General features: G+C 43.2%; 1 protein-coding gene across 1 annotated transcript in view; it reads right to left on the minus strand.

The window, feature by feature from the left end:
- Nucleotides 1–27,702, minus strand: part of LOC121585202 (collagen alpha-1(XXVII) chain B) — a 164,561-nt gene that overhangs the window by 70,623 nt on the left and 66,236 nt on the right. The window contains exons 9-13 of the mRNA XM_041901636.2: nucleotides 25,802–25,855; nucleotides 24,584–24,628; nucleotides 19,948–20,001; nucleotides 19,114–19,158; nucleotides 13,742–13,795 (exon numbers count right to left, since the gene is read on the minus strand). Coding sequence (XP_041757570.2) covers nucleotides 13,742–13,795; nucleotides 19,114–19,158; nucleotides 19,948–20,001; nucleotides 24,584–24,628; nucleotides 25,802–25,855 — 252 coding nt within the window. The remainder of the gene's footprint in view (nucleotides 1–13,741; nucleotides 13,796–19,113; nucleotides 19,159–19,947; nucleotides 20,002–24,583; nucleotides 24,629–25,801; nucleotides 25,856–27,702) is intronic.

The following is a 27,702-nucleotide window of genomic DNA, read 5'->3' on the forward strand; positions in this document are numbered from 1 at the left end:
TCTGACAACAAGACGAGTAACGAACAGCAAAATCACTAGCTTATGTCAATCTACTGTCCCCCATAGTAGAAAAGTTTACCTATTCTATTGGTCAGATTGTGGAGAAAGAAATAGCCTATTCCAAACAGACTCTGGGACAGTTGTGGGACAATAGATTCCAAATTCATACAACCAGTAGGCCTAGGTTACATAAAAAAAGTTTAAAAGCAATGAGTCTAATGCAACAGATTTGAACAATGCTAATAGTCCGAGGAGCAAAGATTAGCTGTTCAGGAGTCTTATGGCTTGGGGGTAGAAGCTGTTAAGAAGCCTTTTGGACCTAGACTTGGCACTCCGGTACCGCTTGCCGTGCAGTAGAAGAGAGAACAGTCTATGACTAGGGTGGCTGGAGTCTTTGACAATTTTTAGGGCCTTCCTCTGACACCGCCTGGTAAAGAAGTCCTGGATGGCTGGAAGCTTGGCCCCAGTGATGTACTGGGCCATACGCACTACCCTCTGTAGTGCCTTGCGGTCGGAGGCCGAGCAGTTTCCATATCAGGCAGTGATGCAACCAGTCAGGATGCTCTCGATGTTGCAGCTGTAGAGCTTTTTGAGGATCTTAGGACCCATGCCAAATCTTTTCAGTCTCCTCAGGGGGAATAGGCTTTGTCGTGCCCTCTTCACGACTGTCTTGGTGTGTTTGGACCATGATAGTTTATTGGTGATGTGGACACGAAGGAACTTGAAGCTCTCAACCTGTTCCACTACAGCCCCGTCGATGAGAATGGGGGCGTGACCAGTCCTCTTTTTCTTCCTGTAGTCCACAATCATCTCCTTTGTCTTGATCACGTTGAGGGAGAGGTTGTTATCCTAGCACCACACGGTCAGGTCTCTGACCTCCACCCTATAGGCTGTCTCATCGTTGTCGGTGATCAGGCCTACCACTGTTGTGTCGTCTGCAAACTTAATGATTGTGTTGGAGTCGTGCATGGCCATGCAGTCATGGGTGAACAGGGAGTACAGGAGGGGACTGAGCACGCACCCCTGAAGGGCCCCCGTGTTGAGGATCAGCGTGGCAGATGTGTTGATACCTACCCTTACCACCTGTGGGCGGCCCGTTGGGAAGTCCAGGATCCAGTTGCAGAGGGAGGTGTTTAGTCCCAAAGTCCATAGCTTAGTGATGAGCTTTCAGAGAACTATGGTGTTGAATGCTGAGCTGTAGTTAATGAATAGCATTCTCACGTAGGTGTTCCTCTTGTCCAGGTGGGAAAGGGCAGTGTGGAGTGCAATAGAGATTGCATCATCTTATTGATGAAGCCAGTGACTGATGTGGTGTACTCCTCAATGCCATCAGAATAATCCCGGAACATATTCCAGCCTGTGCTAGCGAAACAGTCCTGTAGCTTAGCATCTGCATCATCTGACCACTTCCTTATTAACTGAGTCACTGGTGCTTCCTGCTTTAGTTTTTGCTTATAAGCAGGAATCAGGAGGATAGAATTATGGTCAGATTTGCCAAATGGAGGGTGAGGGAGAGCTTTGTACGAGTCTCTGTGTGTGTAGTAACGGTGGTCTAGAGTTTTGTTTCCTCTGGTTGCACATTTAACATGCTGGTAGAAAGTAGGTAAGACGGATTTAAGTTTCCCTGCATTAATGTCCCCGGCCACTAGGAGCGCTGCCTCTGCATGAGTGTTTTCCTGTTTGCTTATGGCCTTATACAGCTCATTGAGTGCAGTCTTAGTGCCAGCATCAGTTTGTAGTGGTAAATAGACAGCTACGAAAAATATAGATGAAAACTCTCTTTTTAAATAGTGTGGTCTACGGCGTTTGATGGGACGGCAGCGCGATGTAAGGTATTTCTGCTCCAACTAGAGTTGTATTTCTCCAGCATCAGGCCGGCGCCACTGGAGCGGGAGAAGGTATCCGTCCTCGTTTCCTGCCTTTGTGGGAGAGCCCTGGAGTGGGCCAACGCGGTGTGGAACAAGGGAGGTGCCGCGTTGGAGGACTACGGGGAGTTTGCTCGCCTCTTTCGGGCCGTTTTCAATCACCTGAGGGTCGAGAGGCAGGCAAACGACTGATCCATCTGAGGCAGGGGACGAGGACTGCAGTTCCTGACGCTGGCAGAGGAGTCCGGGTGGAACGAGCGGGACCTGATCGACCATTTCCGGTCCCACCTAAGGGAGGACGTCCGACGGGAGCTAACCTGCCGTGATGCCATGCTATCGTTCTCCCAACTGGTGGACATGGCAATCCGGCTGGACAATCTGCTAGCAGCCAGAGGACATCCTGGTAGGGGTCCGGACGACTCTGACCCCAAGCAGATGGAGCTGGGGGGCGCCGCCGGTCGAGAGAGCGCAGGAGGACAGCGACAGTGCCACTCTGGTGGCACGAAGGGACAATCCACCTCACATCGCAGTCAACATTCTTTTGGGTCTGGAGGCGGTAGGCAGGGTACTCACGCATCAGCCCAGGTAACGAACACCCAAAATTGTTCAGAGCCCTTTGCGGCGCACTGTACCTTATCTATCTCCTTTCCCGATCACCTGGTAGTTTCCCAGTGTAAGGCGCTAGTCGATTCAGGCGCAGCTGGGAACTTTATGGACAGGGCATTTGCACGCCGGCAAGGCATTTCATTGGTTCCCCTATCCATTCCACTCCCCACCAGAGCACTTGATAGTCGACCATTAGGGTCCGGGTTGGTTAAGGAGGGTACTGTACCAGTCACCATGATTACACAGGAGACACATGTTGAGCAGATCACTTTTTTGATTATTGAGTCTCCTGCTTACCCTGTAGTCTTAGGTATTCCATGGTTAGCCCTTCACAACCCCACTTTTTGATGGCCGCAGAGGGTTCTTACGGGGTGGTCGCATGAGTGTCCGGGTAGGTGTCTAGGTGTTTCCGTTGGTGCGACCATGGTGGAAAGTCCAGATGGTACCCCCACCGTGTGCATTCTCCCCGAATACCATGATCTGGCGCTCGCGTTTTCCAAGACGCAAGCGACTAAATTACCACCTCATCGGGAGGGGGATTGCGCGATAAACCTTCGGTTTAGATGCTGTAACTCCCAGGAGTCATGTGTATCCCCTGTCGCAGGCTGATACGGAGGCTATGGAAACATACATCACGAGTCCCTGCGCCAGGGGTATATATACGTCCCTCCACTTCCTCGAGTTTCTTCTTTGTGAAGAAGAAAGGTGGCGGTTTACGCCCATGCATTGATTAACGACCACTGAATAAGGTGACTGTACAATTTAGTTATCCTCTTCCCCTCATTCCTTCAGTGATTGGGTCATTTTACATTTACATTTTACGTCATTTAGCAGACGCTTTTATCCAGTGCGACTTACAGTTAGTGCATACATTATTTTATATTTTTCATACTGGCCCCCCGTGGGAATCGAACACACAACCCTGGCGTTGCAAACACCATGCTCTACTGAGCTACATCCCTGCCGGCCATTCCCTCCCCTACCCTGGTGCGCCGCCCCATGGGTCTCCCGGTCGCGGCCGGCTATGACAGAGCCTGGATTCGAACCATGATCTCTAGTGGCACAGCTAGCACTGCGATCCAGTGCCTTAGACCACTGCGCCACTCGGGAGTACACTCGTTCAATGCATGGGGCACGCTTTTTCACCAAATTAGACCTCAGGAGTGCCTACAACCTGGTGCGTATTCCGGAAGGGGAAAACCGCATTCAGCACAACCTCGGGGCATTATGAATACCTGGTGATGCCCTACAGTTTGATGAATGCTACATCCGTTTTCCAGTCCTTTGTGAACGAGGTGTTTCGGGACATGCTTGGTCGCGGTGTGGTGGTCTACATCGATGACATCCTGGTGTATTCCGCTACGCGCGCTGAGCATGTGTCCCTGGTTCGCAAGGTACTGGTCCGACTGCTGGAGAATGATCTTTATGCCAAGGCAGAGAAGTCTGAGTTTTTCCAGCAGTCAATCTCCTTCCTCGGATACCACATTACTACCACAGGTGGGGAGATGGAGGGAGATCGCATTTCAGCCGTGCATAATTGGCCGTCTCCAACCACGGTGATGGAGGTGCAGCGCTTCCTTGGCTTTGCCAACTACTATCGGAGGTTTATTCGGGGCTTTGGCAAGGTCACAGCTCCCATTACCTCCTTGTTGAAGGGTGGGCCGTCCCGGCTCCGCTGGTCTGCTGAGGCTGATTTGGGTTCAGTAGATTGCGGGATCTGTTCACCTCAGCCCCGGTACTGGCTCACCCCGATACATCACTACCGTTTGTTGTGGAGGTGGATGCATCCGAGGTAGGGATAGGCGCTGTCTTATTCCAACGCTCGGGCACGCCACCCAAGCTCCGCCCCTGTGCCTTATTTTTCGAAGAAGCTCAGTTCGGCGGAGCAGAACTACGGCGTTGGTGATCGGGAGCTGCTGGCTGTTGTCCGAGCTTTGACGGTGTGGAGGCATTGGCTCGAGGGGAAAAACACCCTTTCCTCGTCTGGACAGACCACCGTAACTTGCAGTACATTCAGGCAGCGAGGAGGCTGAATCCTCGCCAAACCAGGTGGGCCCTTTTCTTCACCCGGTTTGATTTCACACTTTCATACATTCCGGGTACGAAGAACGTGAAGGCAGACACACTGTCTCGGCTGTATGACACAGAGGAGAGGCCCAGAGACAACACCCCCATACTCCCGGCCTCATGCATTGTGGCGCCGGTAGTATGGGCGATGGACGTGGATATAGCGCAGGCATTACGCTCAGATCCATCTCCACCGCAGTGTCCAACTGGGCTGCAGTACGTGCCTGCGCTTATCCGTGATCGTCTGATCTACTGGGCACACACGACATCCTCCTCTGGTCATCCAGGTTTCGGACGTACAATGCGCTGCCTGACCGAGAAGTACTGTTGGCCTACCTTGGCTAAGGACGTGAGGGTGTATGTACCCTCCTGCTCAGTGTGCGCCCAGAGTAAGGCACCTAGGCACCTCCCAGCGGGTAAGTTACAACCTTTACCAGTTCCACAACGACCATGGTCTCATCCACAGTCCTACATACTGCGGAGGCTCTGTTTACTCACATCTTCCGGAACTACGGGGTACCAGAGGATATAGAGTCCGACCGAGGTCCCCAGTTCACGTCTAGAGTCTGGAAGGCATTCATGGAACGTCTGGGGGTCTCGGTCAGCCTGACCTCTGGATTTCACCCCGAGAGTAATGAGCAGGTGGAAAGGGTGAATCAAGATGTGGGTAGGTTCCTGCGGACCTACTGCCAGGACCGGCCGGGGGAGTGGTCGGAGTTCCTGTCATGGGCAGAATACGCTCAGAACTCTCTCCGCCACTCCTCCACTAACCTAACAGCCTTCCAATGTGTTTTGGGTTACCAACCGGTCCTGGCACCGTGGCACCAGAGCCAGACCGAGGCTCCTGCGGTGGATGACTGGTTTCGGCGCGCAGAGGAGACTTGGGACGCTGCCCACGTTCGCCTCCAGCGCCGTGCGTCGTCAGAAGGAGAACGCTGGCCGCCACCGCAGGGAGGCCCCGGTTTTTGTACCAGGAGATCGGGTCTGGCTCTCGACCTGGAATCTACCCCTCCGCCTGCCCTGCCGGAAGCTGAGCCCGCGGTTTGTGGGGCCGTTTAAAGTCCTGAGGAGGATAAACGAGGTTACATACAGGTTGTTACTCCCCCCTGGTTACCGTATTAACCCCTCGTTTCATGTGTCTCTCCTCAGGCTGGTGGTAGCTGGTCCGCTCCAGGAGTCTGAGATGCGGGAGGTTTCTCCACCTCCTCTGGTCATCGAGGGGGCCCCGGCGTACTCAGTCCATTCCATACTGGATTCGAGGCGTCGGGTGGGGGGCCTTCAGTATCTCGTGGAGTGGGAGGGGTATGGTCCAGAGGAACGGTGCTGGGGTCCCAAGGAGGGACATCCTCGATCCCTCCCTGTTGAGGGATTTCCACCGTCGCCATCCGACTTGCCCTGCTCTGCGTCCTCCTGGACGTCCCCGAGGCCGGGGTCGGCACACTGCTGGAGCCGCGCGTCAAGGGGGGGGGTACTGTCACGACTTCTGTCGAGGCTGCCTCCCCTCCTAGTTCGGGCAGGTTTCGGCGTTCGTCGTCACCGGCTTACTAGCTACTGCCAATCCCATTTTCATCACTCCACTTGTCATGTCTTGTCTTGTCAATCACACACACCTGGTGCTCATTCCCCTAATTAGTATGTGTATAAGTATTCCCTCTGTTCCCCTTGTCTTTGTGAGTGATTGTTTCATTGTGAGAGCGAGTATACTCTTCCATTTGTTATTGCCAAGTTGGAATATTTCCCTTGTAATAGTTTCGTATTGACGCTGGGTGTGTTTTATTCATGTAAACGGAATAAACTCTGGACTTCTGTGTTTTACCTCCTGCGCCTGACTCCTTCATTCACACTTCTTCACAAACATATTGAAACAAAACACTTGCAAACTGGTTTAAACCTTCACAAAAGTTTTGAACAGGCTATATTGCAGTTAATACCAAGAAAGGCTAGTGCCTACCGTACCCAACAAATGACAGCAATAGGCTAATTATATTTATTTTACAACAGGCCTACTTAAAACCTATCTTAAACTAAATTCGGAACACACAATTCAAAAGACAGATCAAACTTGTCTCAACAGAATGAAACAAAACACGTTTTGCATTGGCTATTTAAAGAACTGTCAATTGTTGCTGTTTGTTGTATATTATTTTCCATGCATATATTATTATTGTTGCCCAAACTTATTGTCAATTTATGTGATACTTCATATACATTCCTTTGGCAACAGTGGCAACCACCCATTCATGCCAATAAAGCATTTATTGAATTGAGAGAGAGAGAGAGAGAGAGAGAGAGATTTTTCTAAAAGGGGAGATAATAATTCATAGTTACACTATACTAACAACATGTAACTGTTGGTAATTGCAGTCTGTAATTACAGAAGTGTACCAACGAATGCATTATTATCATGCTTGTTACAAATGTTCAAGTTTCCGATAGCAACCGAATGCAAAATTTTTCAGTCTACACAAACCACGTGTTAGCAAATTGAAAACGAACCACCTCATTGACACAACTCTGCTATAAAGAGCTCTGGAGTACAGCTTTTGTTCGAAATGCAATGAAGCTTATGAGCGCTATTGCAAAAAACGGGTGGGTGGGTGGGGGGGGGGTTACATATTTTTAAACAATTGTTAAATAATTTAACGTTACATTTGACCTTGAAAGCAACAGTAGCTAAGGAGGGCAGGGCTTGACAACGGGTGAATTACTTTACTAAGCATCAATCAAACATTGTTTACACATTAATAAACAGTTATGGCTCTTAATAAACAGTTATTAATAAAATTGTGAGATAGTCATTCAGTGCTGACCAAATTGTTAGCCCATTAAGCTTGGTTGAATATTGGTTTATAAATGCACAAAAATGGTCGTAAGACAACCTCTTATTTCATCATGTAACCTTGCAAAGGATTCACGATTGAAGAACATTCTCGCTTTTGGATGGGATGCATTGGTGAACTTACTTATTTGTCCAAGGAATTAAAGTAACTGCCCAATGTTTCCCGATTTCTATGAAATATGACTTATAATTACTTACAATATGAGTGAAATAGTTGTCCTTCCATTTGTTTTTATTAAGTATGTTACCCCAACAACAGAATGGTGTGGGGGCATATTTAGGTCATAAAAAATATTCATGCAAGTAGACTACTGATTGGCCAGTTCATCCTCCTCTCGACTGCTGATTGGCCAGCTCATCCTCTTCAGGGAGATGACGACCTATTCTATGAGGAAATACCAAGCATTTTTGAAACAGTCTGTTTGAGATACAAGTTTGAGGTGAGGTTTTTTAAGTGTTTTTTCTCCAATTTATGTTTTGGCCACAAGTACGAGTACAGATGTTGGATCTTAATATGACCCATTTCGTCACAGGAGGAAAATAATCCTGCACCAGGAAGATTTGAATGAATATTGAATATTTAGAATCACCGCCAGGGGGCAGCTGGAAGCGGTGTTTGTAGGCTATCGAATGCAGTATCCTACCTAGGGAGCTATGATTTTGGGAAGGCACTGCAAACCAACCGACCTCATACCATCAAGTATCATCAAGTATTCTCACAGCTTGCTACAGTTTTGTGAACTGCCATAGCGCAGTGGCCTGAGCAGCAGGCTTTGGCTCCGAGCATCACAAGTTTGCCCCCAGTGCTCGGCAATCGTTTTGACACTTTGTATGAATGGAAACTAATGTTGGTGTAGCCTAGTGTTATTATTTAACCAATCCAAAGGGACCTACCTTAGTAGGTAGCACTTTTCCAGTATGTTACTGCCATTTGGGACGGGATACGAAGGCAGCATCAGGTGATAACGCATTTACATTCCACTGAGCGCGAGACGTTTGTAGCCACATTGTAGCCACTGTAGCAGCGTGAGAAACTAGTGCTAGCAATTCAGTGAACAACTATCCCAAAATGGAAATATCTGACACGAATAATAAGTAAACAAGTAACAGAATCAATCTCCTCAGTACCTATTAATGAATGAAGTTGACACCGACCAGAATAATTAGGGTCCTCCTCTTGCATATTGCTTGGTCTACTGCTCCATCATTGTGGACATGACAGGTAAGCTTGCCTGCATGATATCATACAGGCTACGATTTTTTGAGATAGCTAAATAAGCAATTTTACTGACTGTTTAAGAAAGATTAATAGCCAGAATAGTGGTGTTTCAATGTAAAGCTAATATTGCATTAGAGCTGTTGTTTTTTCTCCTCTAATGAGTAGGCTTGCTTTGTGATTAATTTATAGAACTATCACACCCGTACATATTATTAAATGTCACCAATGATCAAGATATCATGGTTTTATATTCGTTGACAACTAATATTGAAAGGTGATATGATGCAATCTAACTACATTAGGCCTAAGCTACTTCATCCTAATGTAAGCTAAATGCATTGGATACAAAACAAATACTGGCATGTGATAAAGGATAACATGTCCAATATAATTATATAAATGCATATCAAACAGGAATATATATTCAATGAAATGAATACAGTATTGTCATATTGATACCTTTCTCTCTCCTTGCCGGGGATTAGACAGATGAACTGCAGTCACCGGATGCCCAAGCCCCAAAAAGAAACGTGGAGACATCAACACTTGTAATTTTGAATAAATGTAAAAATGTTTATTGGTTTTCCTGTATCTGTGTATGAGTCCTTAAAACACAGTCCATTGTACAAAATAAGTAATTTCCAAATGAAGGCTATAAAGGAGATTAACCTCCAAATTTAGACAGCCACAGGTTTTTTTTTTTTATAGACAGGACAGGAGTTTACAGGTTTTTGTTCCAGCCCTTGACTAAAACCTAATTCAACACATTTCTGTCTAAATTGAAGACTTGCACACAGTGCAATCCCCTGTGACAGAAATCGCGTCTGTATTTTAGAATGAGCTTTACAATGTCCTGACAAATCTGCATTATAAACAATAACATGGGTGAATCTATTTCTAATTTCAGTGCTGTTTCAAGTTGCTGAAAGCACAATTCCCTTTATTGATGTGCAATCGTTTTGTTAACAATTGTGCATATTTTTTGGCTTGGTATAGTTGTTTACAGTAAGAGTAGAATAACTTAGCCTCTAATTTTAACTAGTAACACCAACCCCAATGGTGCAACACAAAAGGGGAAAGGGAAAGTGGCAAGAGAAAGTTAGCTAACGTTAGCTAGGTAAACAGACACTGCATGCAGCTAGCTGTCAAAACAGACTCATCACCAGAATTCTCAAATAACTTGGCTGGCTAGAAAGAACACCGTTGGCTGCATTTCCTAAATTTTTTATCAGATGTTGTTAAAATGTCTTACCTCCAAAAAAGTGTTTTCTCCTGCCATGCCAATGCAATGGAGTAAAATGCGATTACAGTTACTCAACAGTTGAATTCAAAATTCACATGAAAGTAATTTGTTGAACATTTTAACATAATTTGGTGAATTATACTTACATTTTGCGAAGTTATTACTTATTCTTCAGGAAAATGTTATCCCAAGCGGGGACTTCTGTACGACATTAATTATGATTTTTTATTTTTATTTTGCTGCACCACAAAATGTTATGGGATAGCTTCTCCGACTAAGGATACATGGGATTGGGACATGCCAATTTTGACATCCTGCCTAGAAATTCTGCCTCAAAAGGAAGCATCCTTATTATCGCCAGCTGATGTCTCGTTAAACCATCAATACGCACTAAATTCACCCGCACAGCTGATCTCAATTGCAACTATTATTGGTCACCTCATTATCGCTCCCTAAAAGTGTCCTGCTTGCAAGTCTTTCAAGATATGTTGGTATTGTCGTCTCAACAACTTATGTCATAGCCTAATGGAGACCAATATCTATCTTGTGTTATTAAGCTATATAAACGACGGTTGTTGATGTGTATGGCTGCATTTCAGATCCATTTTAGTACATTTGAATGTTGCTGTAATAGGACCTAGGCCTAGCATTTGAGCGAGCGAGAGAGAACATTATTTTGATAGCGAGCCCTGATCCCAATGACTCGACTGCCCCCACATGGAGAGACGGATCTGAATTTCCTGATGGATCAGAAAAATTATCTGCGAAAAAATAATGTGATCAAGTTAAGATCCGACATCTGTATAGGACAAGTAAACAACATTATTTGGATATGAGTTAACAGAATAGGAACTTTTAAAAATGAGATTTTCACTGGGAAGTTAGTTTAAGGCATCACGTCAAGATCTGTCCATCTGCGCAATGCGCTCGAAATAACGACGACCTCGAACTTGCCCACAATTTATGTTTACACTGACTCATAGTGACAGTGTGCAAAGAACTGGGATCAATAAGAAGGTCATGTGTAAAATCCAGACATAAGAAATCCAGACACAAAGTGTTTTAGAGGAGACAAAAAACTTCCACAAAGGAGAGAGGTAGGTAGGCTTTCCATGCAATTTGTTTTGCTTTTTGTATACTTGTGGTAACTCACCTATGAGTAGTTCCTTTTCAATGTAAACACTAGCTAGTTTATTAATGTTAGCAAGCACCATTATTAGTATAATGCTAGCTGTGTACCATAACAATTAGGTAGCTAGGCCTAGCTATAGGCCTAAACCCTAAATTATAGAAATCATGATAATGATGATAGCAGACATATTGGAGGAAGGTTTCTATACCGTCTCTGATTATAGCTAGCTAGTAGGCTAATTGTAGTGTATTTGCTAAATTGTTATACATTATTTTTCTCCATCACATATTTCCATAAGGTCTCAGAGTCCAGGATGGGAAATGCTTACAAGAAAGAAACAGATGAAGACAGAGATCTTGTTGATTTCCTAGACTTGGCAGCCAATAGTGTGCACTATCGTCTAGGATCAATGGTTCTTTACAGGTCACAAAAGGGTTCTTCACTCTTTTAATGATAATTGAAATGTAGGGGAGGCATCTTAATCAAATATTTGGGGGTGTGGTTTGCACACAGCTCTTTATATGCAACCGTGAGTGAGAGTGTCATTCCAGTTTACCTATTGTGTTGTGTTATGCCATTACATACAGTATTATATATTACTATTACCAGTGACAGTGTCTTGTGAAAGACTCACATATGGCTTTGTGTCAATTGAGAACGATTGAATAACTCAGTCAGTGGTTGTCAATGCTCTACTCAGGGGTCAGAGGAGGCTGGAGGGAGGAGCTATAGGAGGACGGGCTCATTGTAATGGCTGGAAAGGAATAAATGGAACGGTACAAACATATGGAAACCATTCCAGCCATTACAATGAGCCCATCCTCCTATAACTCCTCCCACCAACCCTCACTGTCAGGGACCCCCAGCTGTTCCAGAGGTAGCTCACTTGATTCAACTGGTCAATTAAACACAATAATAACGCCTATGGAATTTTTACAATATAATATGGCTGACCAGAATAAAAAACCCTGTATGGTTCTTCAAAAGGATCTACAAAGAACCTTTCAGATTGAGAAAGGTTCTTTATAGAAGCATTCTGCATAAAGGTTCTATAAAGAACCATAAGAAAGGGTTCTATATAGCCCTAAAAAGTGTTGTAACCAAAGCAGAACCGTTTTTGAATATGTTAGTAACCTGTTATAGAAAAGTGATAATGCCTTCGAAGCCGGTATTTGGAGGATATTTTGGCACGGTTTGCCGGCCCTCGACGGACAAAATATCCTCCAAGCATTGGCTTCTCTTGCATTATCACTTAATTTTAACTAGCTAAATCCTGTATAACACCTAGTAAATACATTTTACTTATGCAGATAGTACACTGTGGTGTACTAGTGGGTTTATCCTCCCACTTGGATGGCAAGGAGGTTCAGGTTGTCATAATGCAAAACATATACATTAATTATAAGTCATTTTTAAATGTATAATCTGGGATGACAGTTTCTGATCTATTTTTGTAAACTCAACCAAGTTAACCCAGATGATACACTTCCTAGCAACAACATGTGGAGATTTTAAAGAGTGCACATTTACGGGTAGGTAATTAGAGCCTAGGGAGCCTCCAATCTTTCTAAACTTGGACACCCAGTGCATCTGACCACGACAGATTACAACCTTGTGAAAGTTGTTACTGAATCGGATGCTGCCAAGAAGAAACAAAACACTAAATTGGTGAATTTAGTGGAAACATTCCCATTTGTAACAAGCATGGTAACAAGCATTTGTTGTTACACCTCTGTAGATTACAGACTGCAATAACCACAAGTTACATGTTGTTTTTACAGTGTAACTATGAATTATTACAATTAACTACAATACTTGTTACAGTGTAATTACACATGTTATTACACTGTAATAAGGACCCCTTAAAATGTAGTGTTACCGGGTACTCTATATCTCTAAGCTTGTCAATTAATGAGCATACGTATGAATGTGCAATGAACACTTCAGGTTATAGTTCACACTTTCTCCAGATATCACAGAGTCCAGAGCTCCTGGTGTGGAGGGCTGTGGTGTAAATTATCAAAGACCAAACATTGAATGGCTTGGGGCATATAACTATGTAACTAACGGTAACACTCAATAACTAACTATGTAACAACGTCTCAGACTGGAATCACTATGGGCTCAGGACTCAGGAGTAGGAAATCCTCAGGTCTTACTTCCAGGAAGAAACAAGTAAGATGAAATGCAGTGCGGAGGTCTACGTATTTTCAATTCATCAAGTGTGACTTCTGTTTAGCATGTCTTTTCACCATACACATTTTGTGTGTGTGTGCGTGTGTGTGTGTGTGTGCGTGCGTGTGTTTAGTTAAGGACTGCCTGGAAGCAAACAGCCATGGTGTGCAGTTTCACCACTTCAGTGCACTCATGAAGTGATCAAGTACTCTTAACTGCTGAACTGAAATTATGTAAATCGGTCATTCAAATGATGTAAATAAATTTCTGTTGTTTTGCTAATTATTGAATCCAAACAAAGATATTAAATCAAGTAGATCTATGACTTTATAAAAACAACAACAGAAACCTTGAAAAATACATGCTGAAACTCAAATAGCATTTGTTTTCTCTTTGCTTGAGCCTGCCTGAAGCGCCAGATGGGCAGTCATTTCACTTTAGGGACTATTCCAGACGGTCCATCGTGCCAGGCAGACTCAATCAAGTGCAGCTTAAGTATTTGAAAGAAACAATGTAGGCTGTTATTTGAACCCAGGTCTGGAGTGATGGACATAGGTGTTCAAGGGGACAGGGGGAGACCTGCTGTATCACTTACTGGGTTTCCGTCTGGTCCTGGTGGTCCCCGCTCGCCAAAGTCCCCGGGAAACCCCTGAGTGGACAAACACAGAGAGAGGAGAGAACAGGCATGTTATCACTCTGTACAGTACAGTGGTCGCACAGAGCTGTTACACACCATGGAAAAACTCACGAGTTATTACACACTATGGAAGAAACATATAGAAACACAACAGTCTGCAATGCAGCAGGCAACCACATTGCAGTAATATAAATAGAATGTACTAGACCATAATTGACATGACCAACCATTACATACCATTATTTTCCCAAACCCAGAGTTGACCGTGAGAAAATGCTCTTGGAATATTAGGCTTCTGAGTATTAATCACATTGGTGTGGCTATTATCCACAAAGCTACAGTATTACATCAAGTGCACTATTGTGCTTAACATTCAGTTCAACACAGCAGCAGATCAAAACTTTTTTCATAGTGGATGTTTGTTAATGTATGATTAACACATTTCCCACTGTTATGTTACTGTACATATTGACAATATACACTGAACAAAAATATATACACAACATGTAAAGTGTTGGTCCCATATTTCATGAGCTGAAATAAAAGACCCCTGAAATATTCCATATGCACAAAAAGCTTATTTCTCTCAAATTTTGTGCGCGTGTTAGTGAGCATTTCTCCTTTCCCAAGATAATCCATCCACCTGACAGGTGTGGCATATCAAGAAGCTGATTAAACAGCATGATCATTACACAGGTGCACCTTGTGCGGGGGACAATAAAAGGCACTCTGAAATATGCAGTTTTGTCACACAACACAATGCCACAGATGTCTCAAGTTTTGAGGGAGCGTGCAATTGGCATGCTGACTGCATGTATGTCCACCAGAGCTGTTGGCAGATAATTAAAAGTTAATTTCTCTACCATTAGCCACCTCCAACGTCATTTTAGAGAATTTGGCAGTACGTCCAACTGGCCTCACAACCTCAGACCACGTTAATGGCGTGTCGGCAAGCGGTTTGCTGATGTCAACATTGTGAACAGAGTGCCCCATGGTTGCGGTGGGGTTATTGGCAGGCATAAGCTAAGGACAACTAACACAATTGCATTTTATCGATGGCAATTTGAATGCACAGAGATACCTTGACGAGATCCTGAGGCCCATTGTCGTGCCATTCTTCCGCCACCATCACCTCATGTTTCAGTATGATAATGCACAGCCCCATGTCTCAAGGATCTGTACACAATTCCTGGAAGCTGAAAATGTCCCAGTTCTTCCATGGCCTGCATACTCACCAGACATGTCACCCATTGAGCATGTTTGGGATGCTCTGGATTGACGTGTACGACAGTGTGTTCCAGTTCCGGCCAATATCTAGCAACTGCACACAGCCATTGAAGAGGAGTGGGACAACATTTCACAGGCCACAATCAACAGCCTGATCAACTCTATGTGAAGGAGATGTGTCGCGCTGCATGAGGCAAATTATGCTCACACCAGATATTGACTGGTTTTCTGATCCACAACCCTACATTCTTTTTAAAGGTATTTGTGATCAACAGATGCATATCTGTATTCCCAGTCATGTGAAATCCATAGGTTAAACCATAATTCATTTATTTCAATTGACTGATTTTCTTATATGAACTGTAACTCAGTAAAATCTTTGAAATTGTTGCATGTTGCGTTTATATTTTTCTTCAGTATACATTCACATTCTCAAAACACAAATTCTGATCAGCACTAGTCCCATGTTTCTCCACACTGCAGTTTTGTATTTGCGAAAATAAACCAAACAAAACGTCAGCTCTCAGAAAACAAACTCCATCCCCTTCATAGTGGTTTGCAGAATAAAACCCCAAGCAAGCAGCACGTCAAGCTGCACCCTGCAAACAAGCTCCTTGGTCTCTTCATTCCTAGCAGACTGCGTGCGGCGGCAGGAAATTCCATGGCTGAGTGTTTGGGAGGGCTCCATGCTGCACTGAGCCTCGCTGGCAGGAGCCCTAACCAGCCTGGGGACTGACTGGCCTGGCTCTGGATCTGCTGACTGGGCTCTTCCCTTTCCTCCTCCTGGCTCCAACTGTTCCATTATAGAACCAGAGAACAAGAGCTGTGACGCTCCGATAGGCTAGACTAAGGCTCTTGGAGGCTGAGGGTTCTGCTAGGCCACACGCTCAACGTGTGCTGCTTGTCCCATTGCCAAGGTCAACAACAACCTGCTACTGCTTCAGCTTCAGTGTTCACCTTTCTCAACCACAGGAGACAAGCGCTGTAGTTACTGTATATACTGTCTGTATGATTAATGGCACTAGTAGTAGAGGTCTTCTAGCCCCACAGAGTGGGATGGAAAATGTAACATTTGATGAAGGTATGGAGATCTTACTGGCAGTTCTATTACATTAGATATTATTTAGATATATTGTCTAAATGTTTCTGTGGCAGGCAGAGTCTTGAGTTAAGCATTAGTCAAAGATCTGGGGGAAAGTAATAAGTTGGTAATTGCTGCAATATGATGCCATTGAAAATGTGGAAAATTGCACTTCTCTCCAAAACTCCAATAGTACACTCTTAGTAGAACTTAAAAGGGTTCTTCAGCTTTCCCCATAGGATAACCCTTTAAAGAACCCTTTTTGGTTTCAGGTAGAACCCTTTCCACAGAGGGTTCTACATGGAACCCAAAAGGGTTCTCCCTGGAACCAAAAAGGGTTCTACATCGAACAAAAAACAATTCTCCTATGGGGACAGCCTAAGAACCATTTGGAACCCTTTTTTCTAAGAATGTACTGGTTTAAACAAAAACATATGGCTCCTCCTCAGCTCTTGCATTGTTTTTAACTCAAAGATGTTACGTGAAAGATTATAGGTAGTAGGACATCTGCTGCAAGGTAATGCGTCTGATCCCACATTTGATTAACTGTCATATGCAAGTGCCACCGAACATTCCGCTAGTAACTGTGAAAATATGTTCAGAGGACAGAATGTAAAGAGGCAAAATAAGCTACTGAAGATGAGAAGGAGGAGGAGAAAGGCTGGTATGGCACCGCCGAGACAAACACACAGAGATGCCATCATCAAATGCTGAAGTAGCACTCTCCTCAACATCTATTGCTATTCTGTGCCAGCTTTCATTCTCGTTCAATGACCATCGTCAGCTTAATAAACCACTTCATCATGTACCATTGTAAAGCTATGCTTGGAAAAATATCTCTATTACATAAGTCATTGGGAACATCAGGATTTTCCATGTAAGCACAACTCAATATGTTTATGGGAGAATTGAAAATCCCCATGCAGGCGCCAATGAATATACTTCCCTGGTCTGTGGCTAGCTGCTCTGGAATTCCAAAACCAAAAGTTCCTTCACGACATTGAACATTGCTCCAATGTAATGGACTTTGTAATAGTCTTTAGATCAACACAATACAAAACACAGATATGCTCTGTGAACTACCCTCTGAATGAATGCCATTCAGATCTCAATGATATCAATGTTCAACATTACATCATTAAATAAATGAGTAGAACTCTGTGTTAATCATATGTAATAATATACACTGAACACAAATATAAACGCAACATGCAACAATTTCAAAGATTTGACTGAGTTACAGTTCATATAAGGAATTCAGTCAATTGAAATAAATTCATTAGGCCCTAATCTATACATTTCACATGACTGGGAATACAGATATGCATCTGTTGGTCACAGATACCTTAAAAAAAGGTAGGGGCGTGGTTCAGAAAACCAGTCAGTATTTGGTGTGACCACCATTTGCCTCATGCAGCGCGACACATCTCCTTCACATAGAGTTGATCAGGCCTGTGGAATGTTGTCCCACTCCTCTTCAATGGCTGTGCGAAGTTGCTGGATATTGATGGGAACTGGAACACGCTGTCGTACACGTCAATCCAGAGTGTCCCAAACATGCTCAATGGGTGACATGTCTGGTGAGTATGCAGGCCATGGAAGAACTGGGACATTTTCAGCTTTCAGGAATTGTGTACAGATCCTTCCGACATGGGGCCATGCGTTATCATACTGAAACATGAGGTGATGGTGGCGGATGAATGGCACGACAATGGGCCACAGGATCTCGTCAGGGTATCTCTGTGCATTCACATTTTCAGCGATTAAATGCAATTGTGTTTGTGGTCCGTAGCTTATGCTTGCCCATTCCATAACCCCACCATGGGTCACTCTGTTCACAACGCTGACATCAGCAAACCGCTCGCCCACAGGATGCCATACACACTCTCTGCCATCTGCCTGGTACAGTTGAAATCGGTATTTATCCGTGAAGAGCACACTTCTCCAGTGTGCCAGTGGCCATTGAAGGTTTGCATTTGCCCACTGAAGTCGGTTACAATGTCGAACTGCAGTCAGGTCAAGACTCTGGTGAGGACGACGAGCACGCAGATGAGCTTCCCTGAGATGGTTTCTGACAGTTTTTGCAGATATTCTTTGGTTGTGCAAACCCACAGTTTCATCAGCTGTCCGGTGGCTGGTTTCAGACGATCCCGCAAGTGAAGAAGTCAGATGTGGAAGTCTGGGGCTGGTGTGGTTACATGTGGTCTGCGGTTGTGAGGCCGGTTGGACGTACTGCCAAATTCTCTAAACTGAAGTTCGGAGGCGGCTTAGGGTAGAGAAATTAACATTCAAAATGTATCTCTAGTGGATATTCTTGCAGTCAGCATGCCAATTGTAAGCTCCCTCAAAACTTGAGACATCTGTGGCATTGTGTTGCATGACAAAACTGCACATTTTAGAGTGGCCTTTTATTGTCCCCAGCACAAGGTGCACCTGTGTAATGATCATGCTGTTTAATCAGCTTCTTGATATGCCACACCTGTCAGTGAGAAATGCTCACTAACAGAGATGTAAAGAAATCTGTGCACAAAATAAGCTTTTTGTGCGTATGGAACATTTCTGGGATCTTTTATTTCAGCTCATTAAATATGGGACCAACACATTACATGTTACATTTATATGTATAATCACTGGGATATTTGGCAATAGTGTCAATTGGTGCCATAGCTGTAGTCCTTCCAGCTCTCATCCTATATTTACAAATTATATACTGTATGGACTATGGAAATATACAGACTTGAGACTCAAGGGGTAGCCAGCCATCTCAAGAGTGAAAAGACAAGTCTTCAACAGTCTTCCCCTCTGGTTGTGTGGAGGCTACCACAACATAAGTCACAGATTAATGGCTAAAGCCAAGGGGGCTCCATACACACTTAAGACTCTTCCTCTGAATAATAGACATGCCATACCCACTAAATTACCCTAGGCCTACAACTTCTAGGTATGAGAGAATGGAAAAAATAACAGTTGATTTCATGGTATTGGAATCGTTATAAAAAGGTATTTTGAGAGAAAACTTTACCGGCCTACCCATCTTGCCCTTCTTGCCATGAACACCAGGAATTCCCTGAGGAGGTAGAGAAAAATAGGGATGAAAGAAGGAAGGAAGGAAGGAAGGAAGGAAGGAAGGAAGAAGAGGAAAGGTAGAAGAAAGGAAAGAACAAGAAGAGGAGACAAAATGTAAATAATATTTCATATTTATTTTACAAGCAGATTATGAATGGTTCTTAAACATAGCCTACTAGAATCAATACAAATATCAAATATATAAGCTAGTGCAAACATGTCCAAATAGACTCTCTCTACTATAGCCTACAATTCTGCACCACTGGCCTGAGTCCTTCTGGGAATATGAGTCTATGAGTTCTGGTCAGGCTAATCCAAAGCAGCTCTTGCTCTAGTTCCTTAGTATTAGCTCCTGACTATTATCCCAAACAGTAGGGATGGATGGAATTCCACCAGTGCTTGATTCTGTGTAAATATTGTGAGAAGGGCCTAGGGCTACTCCAGTCATCTCTTGGCAGTTTGGTGGAGCGTGCCTACTGGTAGCATTTCATCCAGTGTAAGGCCTTTATTTCACAAACGTTTAGACTCACTAAGAGTCAGACCTGACAATCGTGATTGACAACAAATGCCCACAGGAGGGTTTTCAGCTATTGTGCATTTCCCCCCATAGGACTAAGAAACGTAGGGTGTTTTTTTCCTTGCTAATGCATGAAGTAGTAGTAGTAGTAGTAGTAGTAGTAGTAGTTACGAGAGGTAGAAATCATCATTTTCTTGGATAGTAATTGCTTTTAGTATCTTTGTCCTATTCCTATTTTGAGTGCTGTACTAAGAGTTATTGTGGACTACTTACTCTTTCACCATCAGGTCCAGGAAGGCCAAAAAGCCCCGCGATTCCTATGAAACCCTGCAAAGAGAGTGGTGGAATTGGGGAGAGAGGAGGAGGGGAAGGGGTGAATGGAAATGGGGAGGGGTGAAAAGAGGGTAGGGATAGAGCAGAGGAAATAATTGAAGAAAGGGATAGGATGAATGGATTTTAAGGGATTAGGGATGAGGAACAAAGAAAATACACATTAGAATGAAGTGCTATATGTCTCTTCCTTGGTATCATCCCATCAGTGTTGCTTTAGTCATTTTCGGGAGCTTCTGTTGGCTCCAGGCGGGTGGATCTTCATGAAGAACCAAGCCTTGAGGCAAGTGTATATGCCCATGGACTGCATGGTGCTGCCTTCCACGATGTAGTCCAAGGGCACATACCCTCACGTCAGGGATCTCTGATGAGTCCGGGCCAGGGGGGCTGCTCAGGGATGGAGGGAGAGAGATGGAGGAATGGAAGGAGGAGACGGAGGAGAGAGAGGGGGAGAGCAGGGGGAGGCATAGGGGAACTGAAGAACAAGGGGTGATACAAATGTTAAAGGGGAAAAATACATGAACTGGACCATGTTGAGATTCATATGAGCTATACAAGCAACAACAACAACACCAGCAACAACAATTGACATTCAGGCAACAAGTGATTCAACACAGTATTCAACAGAAACTATTTTCTTGCTAATTACTTGTACAGTACTTTAAATCTCTTGTTGTACCAACATCACCACAACATCATCACAGAGAACTCTGTGATTGTAATCATGCCCAGCTAGCACATTTGGTTCCTTGGAAGTTGTGGGATTATATGTTTTTGGTTTTACATTGGTTGTGGGAACGCAGCCATACGTTTCTTGACCGGTAAACTGAACGTTTTTTAAACTGAAGTGAAAGAAGTGAGAACAGAAGTGACTAAAAAATATGTTAGGTTGCATGGTTCTGAGAACATTTTACTCTGGTTCCTTGAAAGTTATCCAGGGATATTTTATTAACGCTCTGAGAAGGGAAATTATAGGTTATTTTGAGGTTTTATAATAACTTCCTTAACGTTTCAATAAGACTTTTAATAACCTTACTAGCTTATTTTGGATTAACTTTTTTGAACTCCAAGCACAGATATGACACATGGATATGAATTTCCTGAGGCATTAATCATGTGAACACATTTCTTTTATATGTGACACAGCACCAGTGAGATTTGAACCTATGATCATCTGTTCTTTATCCATGGAATTAATCCATTGCGCCACCAGGATAGAGCTAGCATACCATATTTCTTTACACATACAAAGCTGTTAATTTTTGTCCATTTTTTGTATTTTGCCCCATTTTTCGTGATATCCAATGACAATCTCCAATGACAAAACATTCTTAGAACGTTCTCTGAATGTTACTAAAGTTTTCTTGTGGTTTCTATGGAAAGTTTTCGTCATCTGAGAACAGAGTCTAGAGCTTAATGTGTACAATTCCCTTTTTTAGAACATTCCCAGAACTGACATAAAAAAGTACGTTCTGAGAACGTCTCTTAAGACACACCATTTTTGAGAACGTTCCCAGAATGTAGTAAAAATATGACATTAAATAGAACCACAAGGGAACTTGTGTAGAATGTTCTGTGGTTGTACTGAAATTCCCACAGAAGAACGTTGTTTCTTAACGTTCTCGGAACAATTTAAGAACATTAATTTAATCAGAACCATGAGGACACCCGTATGAAACGTTATGCTGAAGTACTGAAATGCCCACAGAAGAACGTTGTTGCTTAACGTTCTCAGAACTATTTGAGAACATGACTTTAAATAGAACCATGAAGAAACCAGTAGGAAACGTTATGCTGAAGTACTGAAATTCCAACAGAGGAACATTGTTTCTTCACACTGAACTATTAGCGAGCATTCCCAATGTCAAACAAGTTGGAGAACGTTCCTAGAACATTAACAAAATTGAAATGATATGTAACGATGTTTGAACTTTTAGGAAATGTTCTGTTAAAGTCATGAAATACCAATAAAATAAAGTTTTTTTTGTCAAGTATCTTAAATGTGCTGATAATGTTCCTAAGCCAAGAACTATACTGCACCATGTCCAGAAAGTTGTGGGAAGGTTGTATGCAAAATAACCATAGGACAACCACTCTCTCACCAAGCTCTAAGAAACATATGGTTCTCATAACGTTATGTGCTAGCTGGGTGGTGAGTTAACAGGGCCGGCTTGTCTTGGACACATGGCATTTAGAGTACCAGTCAAAAGTTTGGAAACACCTACTCATTCAAGGGTTTTTCTCTATTTTACTATTTTATACATTGTATAATAATAGTGAAGACATCAAAACTATGAAATAACACATATGGAATCATGTAGTAACCATAAAAGTGTTAAACAAATCAACATATATTTTATTTTTGAGATTCTTCGAAGTAGCCACCCTTTGCCTTGATGACAGCTTTGCACACTCTTGGCATTCGCTCAACCAGCTTCATGAGGTAGTCACCTGGAATGCATTTCAATTAACAGGTGTGTCTTGTTAAAACTTAATTTGTGGAATTTCTTTCCTTCTTAATGCGTTTGAGCCAATCAGTTGTGTTGTGACAAGGTAGGGGTGGTATACAGAAGATAACCCCATTTGGTAAAAGACCAAGTCCATATTATGGCAAGAACAGCTGAAATAAGCAAAGAGAAATGACAGTCCATCATTACTTTAAGACATGGAGGTCAGTCAATCCGGACAATTTCAAGAACTTTGAAAGTTTCTTCAAGTGCAGTCGCAAAAACCATCAAGCGCTATGATGAAACTGGCTCTCATGAGGACCGCCACAGGAATGGAAGACACAGAGTTACCTCTGCTGCAGAGGTTAAGTTCATTAGAGTTAACTGCACCTCAGAAATTGCAGCCCAAATAAATGCTTCACAGAGTTCAAGTAACAGCCACATCTCAACATCAACTGTTCAGAGGAGAGTTCGTGAATCAAGCCTTCATGGTCACATTTCTGCAAAGAAACCACTACTAAAGGACACCAATAAGAAGAAGAGACTTGCTTGGGCCAAGAAACACGAGCAATGGACATTAGACCGGTGGAAATCTGTCCTTTGATTTGATGAGTCCAAATTTGAGATTTTTGGTTCCAACCGGTGTATCTCTGTGAGACGCAGAGTAGGTGAACGGATGATCTCTGCATGTGTGGTTCCCACCGTGAAGTATGGAGGAGGAGTGTGATGGTGTTGGGGTGCTTTTCTGGGGACACTGTCAGTGATTTATTTAGAATTCAAGGCACATTTAACCAGCATGGCTACCACAGCATTCTGCAGTGATACGCCATCCCGTCTGGTTTGCGCTTAGTGGGACTATCATTTGTTTTTCAACAGGACAAAGACCCAACACACCTCCAGGCTGTGTAAGAGCTATTTGACCAAGAAGGAGAGTGATGGAGTGCTGCATCAGATGACCTGGCCTACAAAATCACCCGACCTCAACCCAATTGAGATTGTTTGGGATGAATTGGACCGCAGAGTGAAGGAAAAGCAACCAACAAGTGCTCAGCATATGTGGGAACTTCGCTTGGAATGCTGTTGGAAAAGCATTCCAGGTGAAGCTGGTTGAGAGAATGCCAAGAGTGTTTAAAGCTATCATCAAGGCAAAGGGTGGCTACTTTGAAGAATCTCAAATATAAAATATATTTTGATTTGTTTAACACTTTTTTTTGGTCACTACATTATTCCATATGTATTATTTCAAAGTTTTGATGTCATCACTACAATGTAGAAAATAGTAAAAATAAAGAAAAACCCTTGACTGAGTAGGTGTGTCCAAACTTTTGACTGGTAATGTACATTATGGCTCTTTTTATGTGACTGCTCTGGTTCTGTTGATTCATATAACATGCTTTTCACAGTTCATTTAACACAGCAATTGGCAAGAGACCTCTGGAACAAAGTCATCTTCAGAGTGGGGTGTACTTTACTGTAAAATCAGAGGACTTGACTGTATGGCTTTTCTCTTTGTCTGCATTCACCTTACTGTGAATCTGACCTGGGTTCAAATAGTATTTGTTTTCTTTCAAATACTTTGAGCATTTAATAATATATGCCATTTAGTACAGACACTTTTATCCAAAGACACTTACAGTCATACGTGCATACATTTTACATATGGGTGACACCAGCAGGAATCGAACCCACAACCCAGCCTGTCTAGGGTATCAGATGGATGGATGGGTTTTGCACTTTTGGGACTCAATGAAGTGTAGCTAAAGTATTTATAAGAAAACAATTAAGACTTAAACCCAGGTCTGCTGTCAATCTGTTACATGGATATGTTGAGCATTCAGGCACTTTGGCTGACAGTGATGCTCTTTGACCATTGAGAGAAGTCAACATCTTCTAGTGCTGACTGTACTGGCAGTGGATTTATACAGTAAGTAAACAGAACATGATAAAAATCTAAACAAACATGACTCATTGAGTAAATAGGTTCATACTGTACATATCATTATATGATTACAAAGATAGATAGATTGCACTAAAACACTTAAACAGAACAAACAGTACACAAGACATATCTTGAAAAAAGAATGAACCATATACAGTACAGAGATATTAATGAACATTTGTAGATCACTCACCCGGACACCTTTGGGCCCCATAATTCCAACAGGCCCAGGTAAACCCTACAGAAAAAAAGCATTCAAAATGACATTAGAAATGCATTTAGATTATGCATTTCATAATGCATACAATAATTTAAATGTCCAGATAAAAGTGTTAGTGGATTGGACTCAAATTGTGATTAGTGCTTACACCATAATAACTAATTGACAATTATTAGTGTTGGCTGAATATTTCCAAGATGTGTTTACCAGCATGCAGATCAGTGGAGTGATAGTCTTGTAACTTAAAGAAAATCTCCATTATGTAATCTTGAAGATGAGCAGACCTTAATCAACATGGACTCTATCTACACTGTCTCAACTCCTAAAGGAGACCAAGTGGTCCAGTGATTCACAGTCTACAGATGGTAGGGGGTGCTAAAACCTAATCCATCAGTCTGGAGTGTGTGTCTAGCTAGGGAGTTACAACAGTGTGTGTGCGCGTGTGTGTGTGTGTGCGTGCGTGTGTGTGTGAGTGTGTGTGAAGTGTGTGTCTATCTGGGGAGTTACAACAGTGACAGAGTGAGCTCACCAAAGCAACAAAGACCCAGGCCTGAACTCTAAGCTATTATAAACATTCTGTAACAAGCCGAGCTAAGAGCTATTTCCCAGCTGCGCGTGTGTGTCGGCGGCATTACAAATGTGCGCTCTGGAGAGTAGGGAGGAAGCATGTTTTACAGTGCAGAGAAACCCACATACTACTCAGCAATGAGGGACTTTATAAAATATATTCAAATGATATTCCCAAAAGAGGCAGTGCTGAATGAAACTCACAGTGTGAGCTCCTGAAGATCGACGAAAACTTATTTGCATTGAGGGAGCAGCTTACATTAATCACAGTTTAATTGTATTTACATTACTTTTTCAGTAAAGGTCTTGCTTACTAAGTAAAAGCCTTTGAAACTTTATTTCAGTCCAGGGGCACCAATAAGCAACCAAAAATGTGCAACCCTAATCCTGACACAGGTGCTCTTGACAGTCTTATACTTGTGTGTCACTCTTTATTTCAAATCACCTACAAAAGTCTCAACAGGTTGTACTGTTTACATTCCCAATCCCAGTACCACTCTCTAACCACTCACTGAAATAGGTTGAGTGTGTTTGGTGTGTGTAGCCCTGCTTTGCCTTTCTGTAAATGTACTGTATGGTGTGTGTGGACCCTTAACCAGCACCGCAACACTAGATTTACTGCACCTGCCTGCCAGGATAACCTTTGGCCCCTGGGCTTCCGTCTGCTCCTCGCTCGCCCTACAGAAAGAGAGAAAAGGAGTGAGTGAGATGGAAGACAAGGTGTTTCATGCCACAATAGCTGTGTCATTCTTAACTTCCCTGGCTTTGAATTGAATATGTGTAGTATAGGAAGAGAATAATGGAGGGAGAGGAATTAGGCACTTGATAAAGTGCCTTTGTGTGGTCAGCATTGCGTTTGGAAGGCAGCAGAATCATTGCGGATATTGGCACTATCTACAGTATAGGCAATAAAATATAATAAATATAAATAGAACGGGCATCCCCATTCAAGTAAATGATGGCATTAAGGGTGGACTTGCAGCCATTGCAAGTGTACACATAGGAGCAAAGCAGGAAGTACAAACAGGGAGTAAAAGCAGGAAGTGTTTCTAGAAATACATTCCATTGCATGAGCCACATCAGTTAACATCATTTGAATGAACATTCTACATTACCATGGGCGTTATTCCATCACAATACCAGGCAGCCGTTGCAAGTGTACCCATTAGTTTACCAGTCAAATTGCCACGGTTAGAGGTTCCAAGCCTGTTCTATTGATTCTATTTCTATGGGTGTGTTCGTAAATTCACTCGGGAGTGCCAGAGTGTGCTCTGGGCGTTCGTAAATTCAGACCGTTGTCAGATTGTCCGTTTGTAAATTCAGAGCGTTTCGCTCTGGCCGAGGAGTAGGGTTGATCTGAGCGTTCTGACCTCACAATGGCAGTCAAGCACCCACGCTAACTGGCTAAAGTTGGCTAGCTTGCTAGCTACTTCCAGACACAAATGAGAGAACACCTCACTCTGACCATTTTACTCCTCCTAGTAGAGCAGATTAGGCTGTTTTTATGTTATTTTGTCACGCCCTGGCTCTGGGGACTCATATGTTGAGCCAGGGTGTGGATTGTCTATGTTGTATTTTCTATGTTTTGTTCTAGTTCGTGTAGATCTACAGTGGGGAAAAAAAGTATTTAGTCAGCCACCAATTGTGCAAGTTCTCCCGCTTAAAAAGATGAGAGAGGCCTGTAATTTTCATCATAGGTACACGTCAACTATGACAGACAAAATGAGAAAAAAAATTCCAGAAAATCACATTGTAGGATTTTTAATGAATTTATTTGCAAATTATGGTGGAAAATAAGTATTTGGTCAATAACAAAAGTTTCTCAATACTTTGTTATATACCCTTTGTTAGCAATGACACAGGTCAAACGTTTTCTGTAAGTCTTCACAAGGTTTTCACACACTGTTGCTGGTATTTTGGCCCATTCCTCCATGCAGATCTCCTCTAGAGCAGTGATGTTTTGGGGGCTGTCGCTGGGCAACACAGACTTTCAACTCCCTCCAAAGATTTTCTATGGGGTTAAGATCTGGAGACTGGCTAGGCCACTCCAGGACCTTGAAATGTTTCTTCCGAAGCCACTCCTTCGTTGCCCGGGCGGTGTGTTTGGGATCATTGTCATGCTGAAAGACCCAGCCACGTTTCATCTTCAATGCCCTTGCTGATGGAAGGAGGTTTTCACTCAAAATCTCACGATACATGGCCCCATTAATTATTTCCTTTAAACGGATCATTCGTCCTGGTCCCTTTGCAGAAAAACAGCCCCAAAGCATGATGTTTCCACCCCCATGCTTCACAGTAGGTATGGTGTTCTTTGGATGCAACTCAGCATTCTTTGTCCTCCAAACACGACGAGTTGAGTTTTTACCAAAAAAGTTATATTTTGACCATATGACATTCTCCCAATCCTCTTCTGGATCATCCAAATGCACTCTAGGAAACTTCAGACGGGCCTGGACATGTACTGGCTTAAGCAGGGGGACACGTCTTGCACTGCAGGATTTGAGTCCCTGGCGGCGTAGTGTGTT

Source organism: Coregonus clupeaformis, chromosome 16 (genome assembly GCF_020615455.1).
Source record: "Coregonus clupeaformis isolate EN_2021a chromosome 16, ASM2061545v1, whole genome shotgun sequence".
In the NCBI taxonomy this organism is placed as follows: domain Eukaryota; kingdom Metazoa; phylum Chordata; class Actinopteri; order Salmoniformes; family Salmonidae; genus Coregonus; species Coregonus clupeaformis.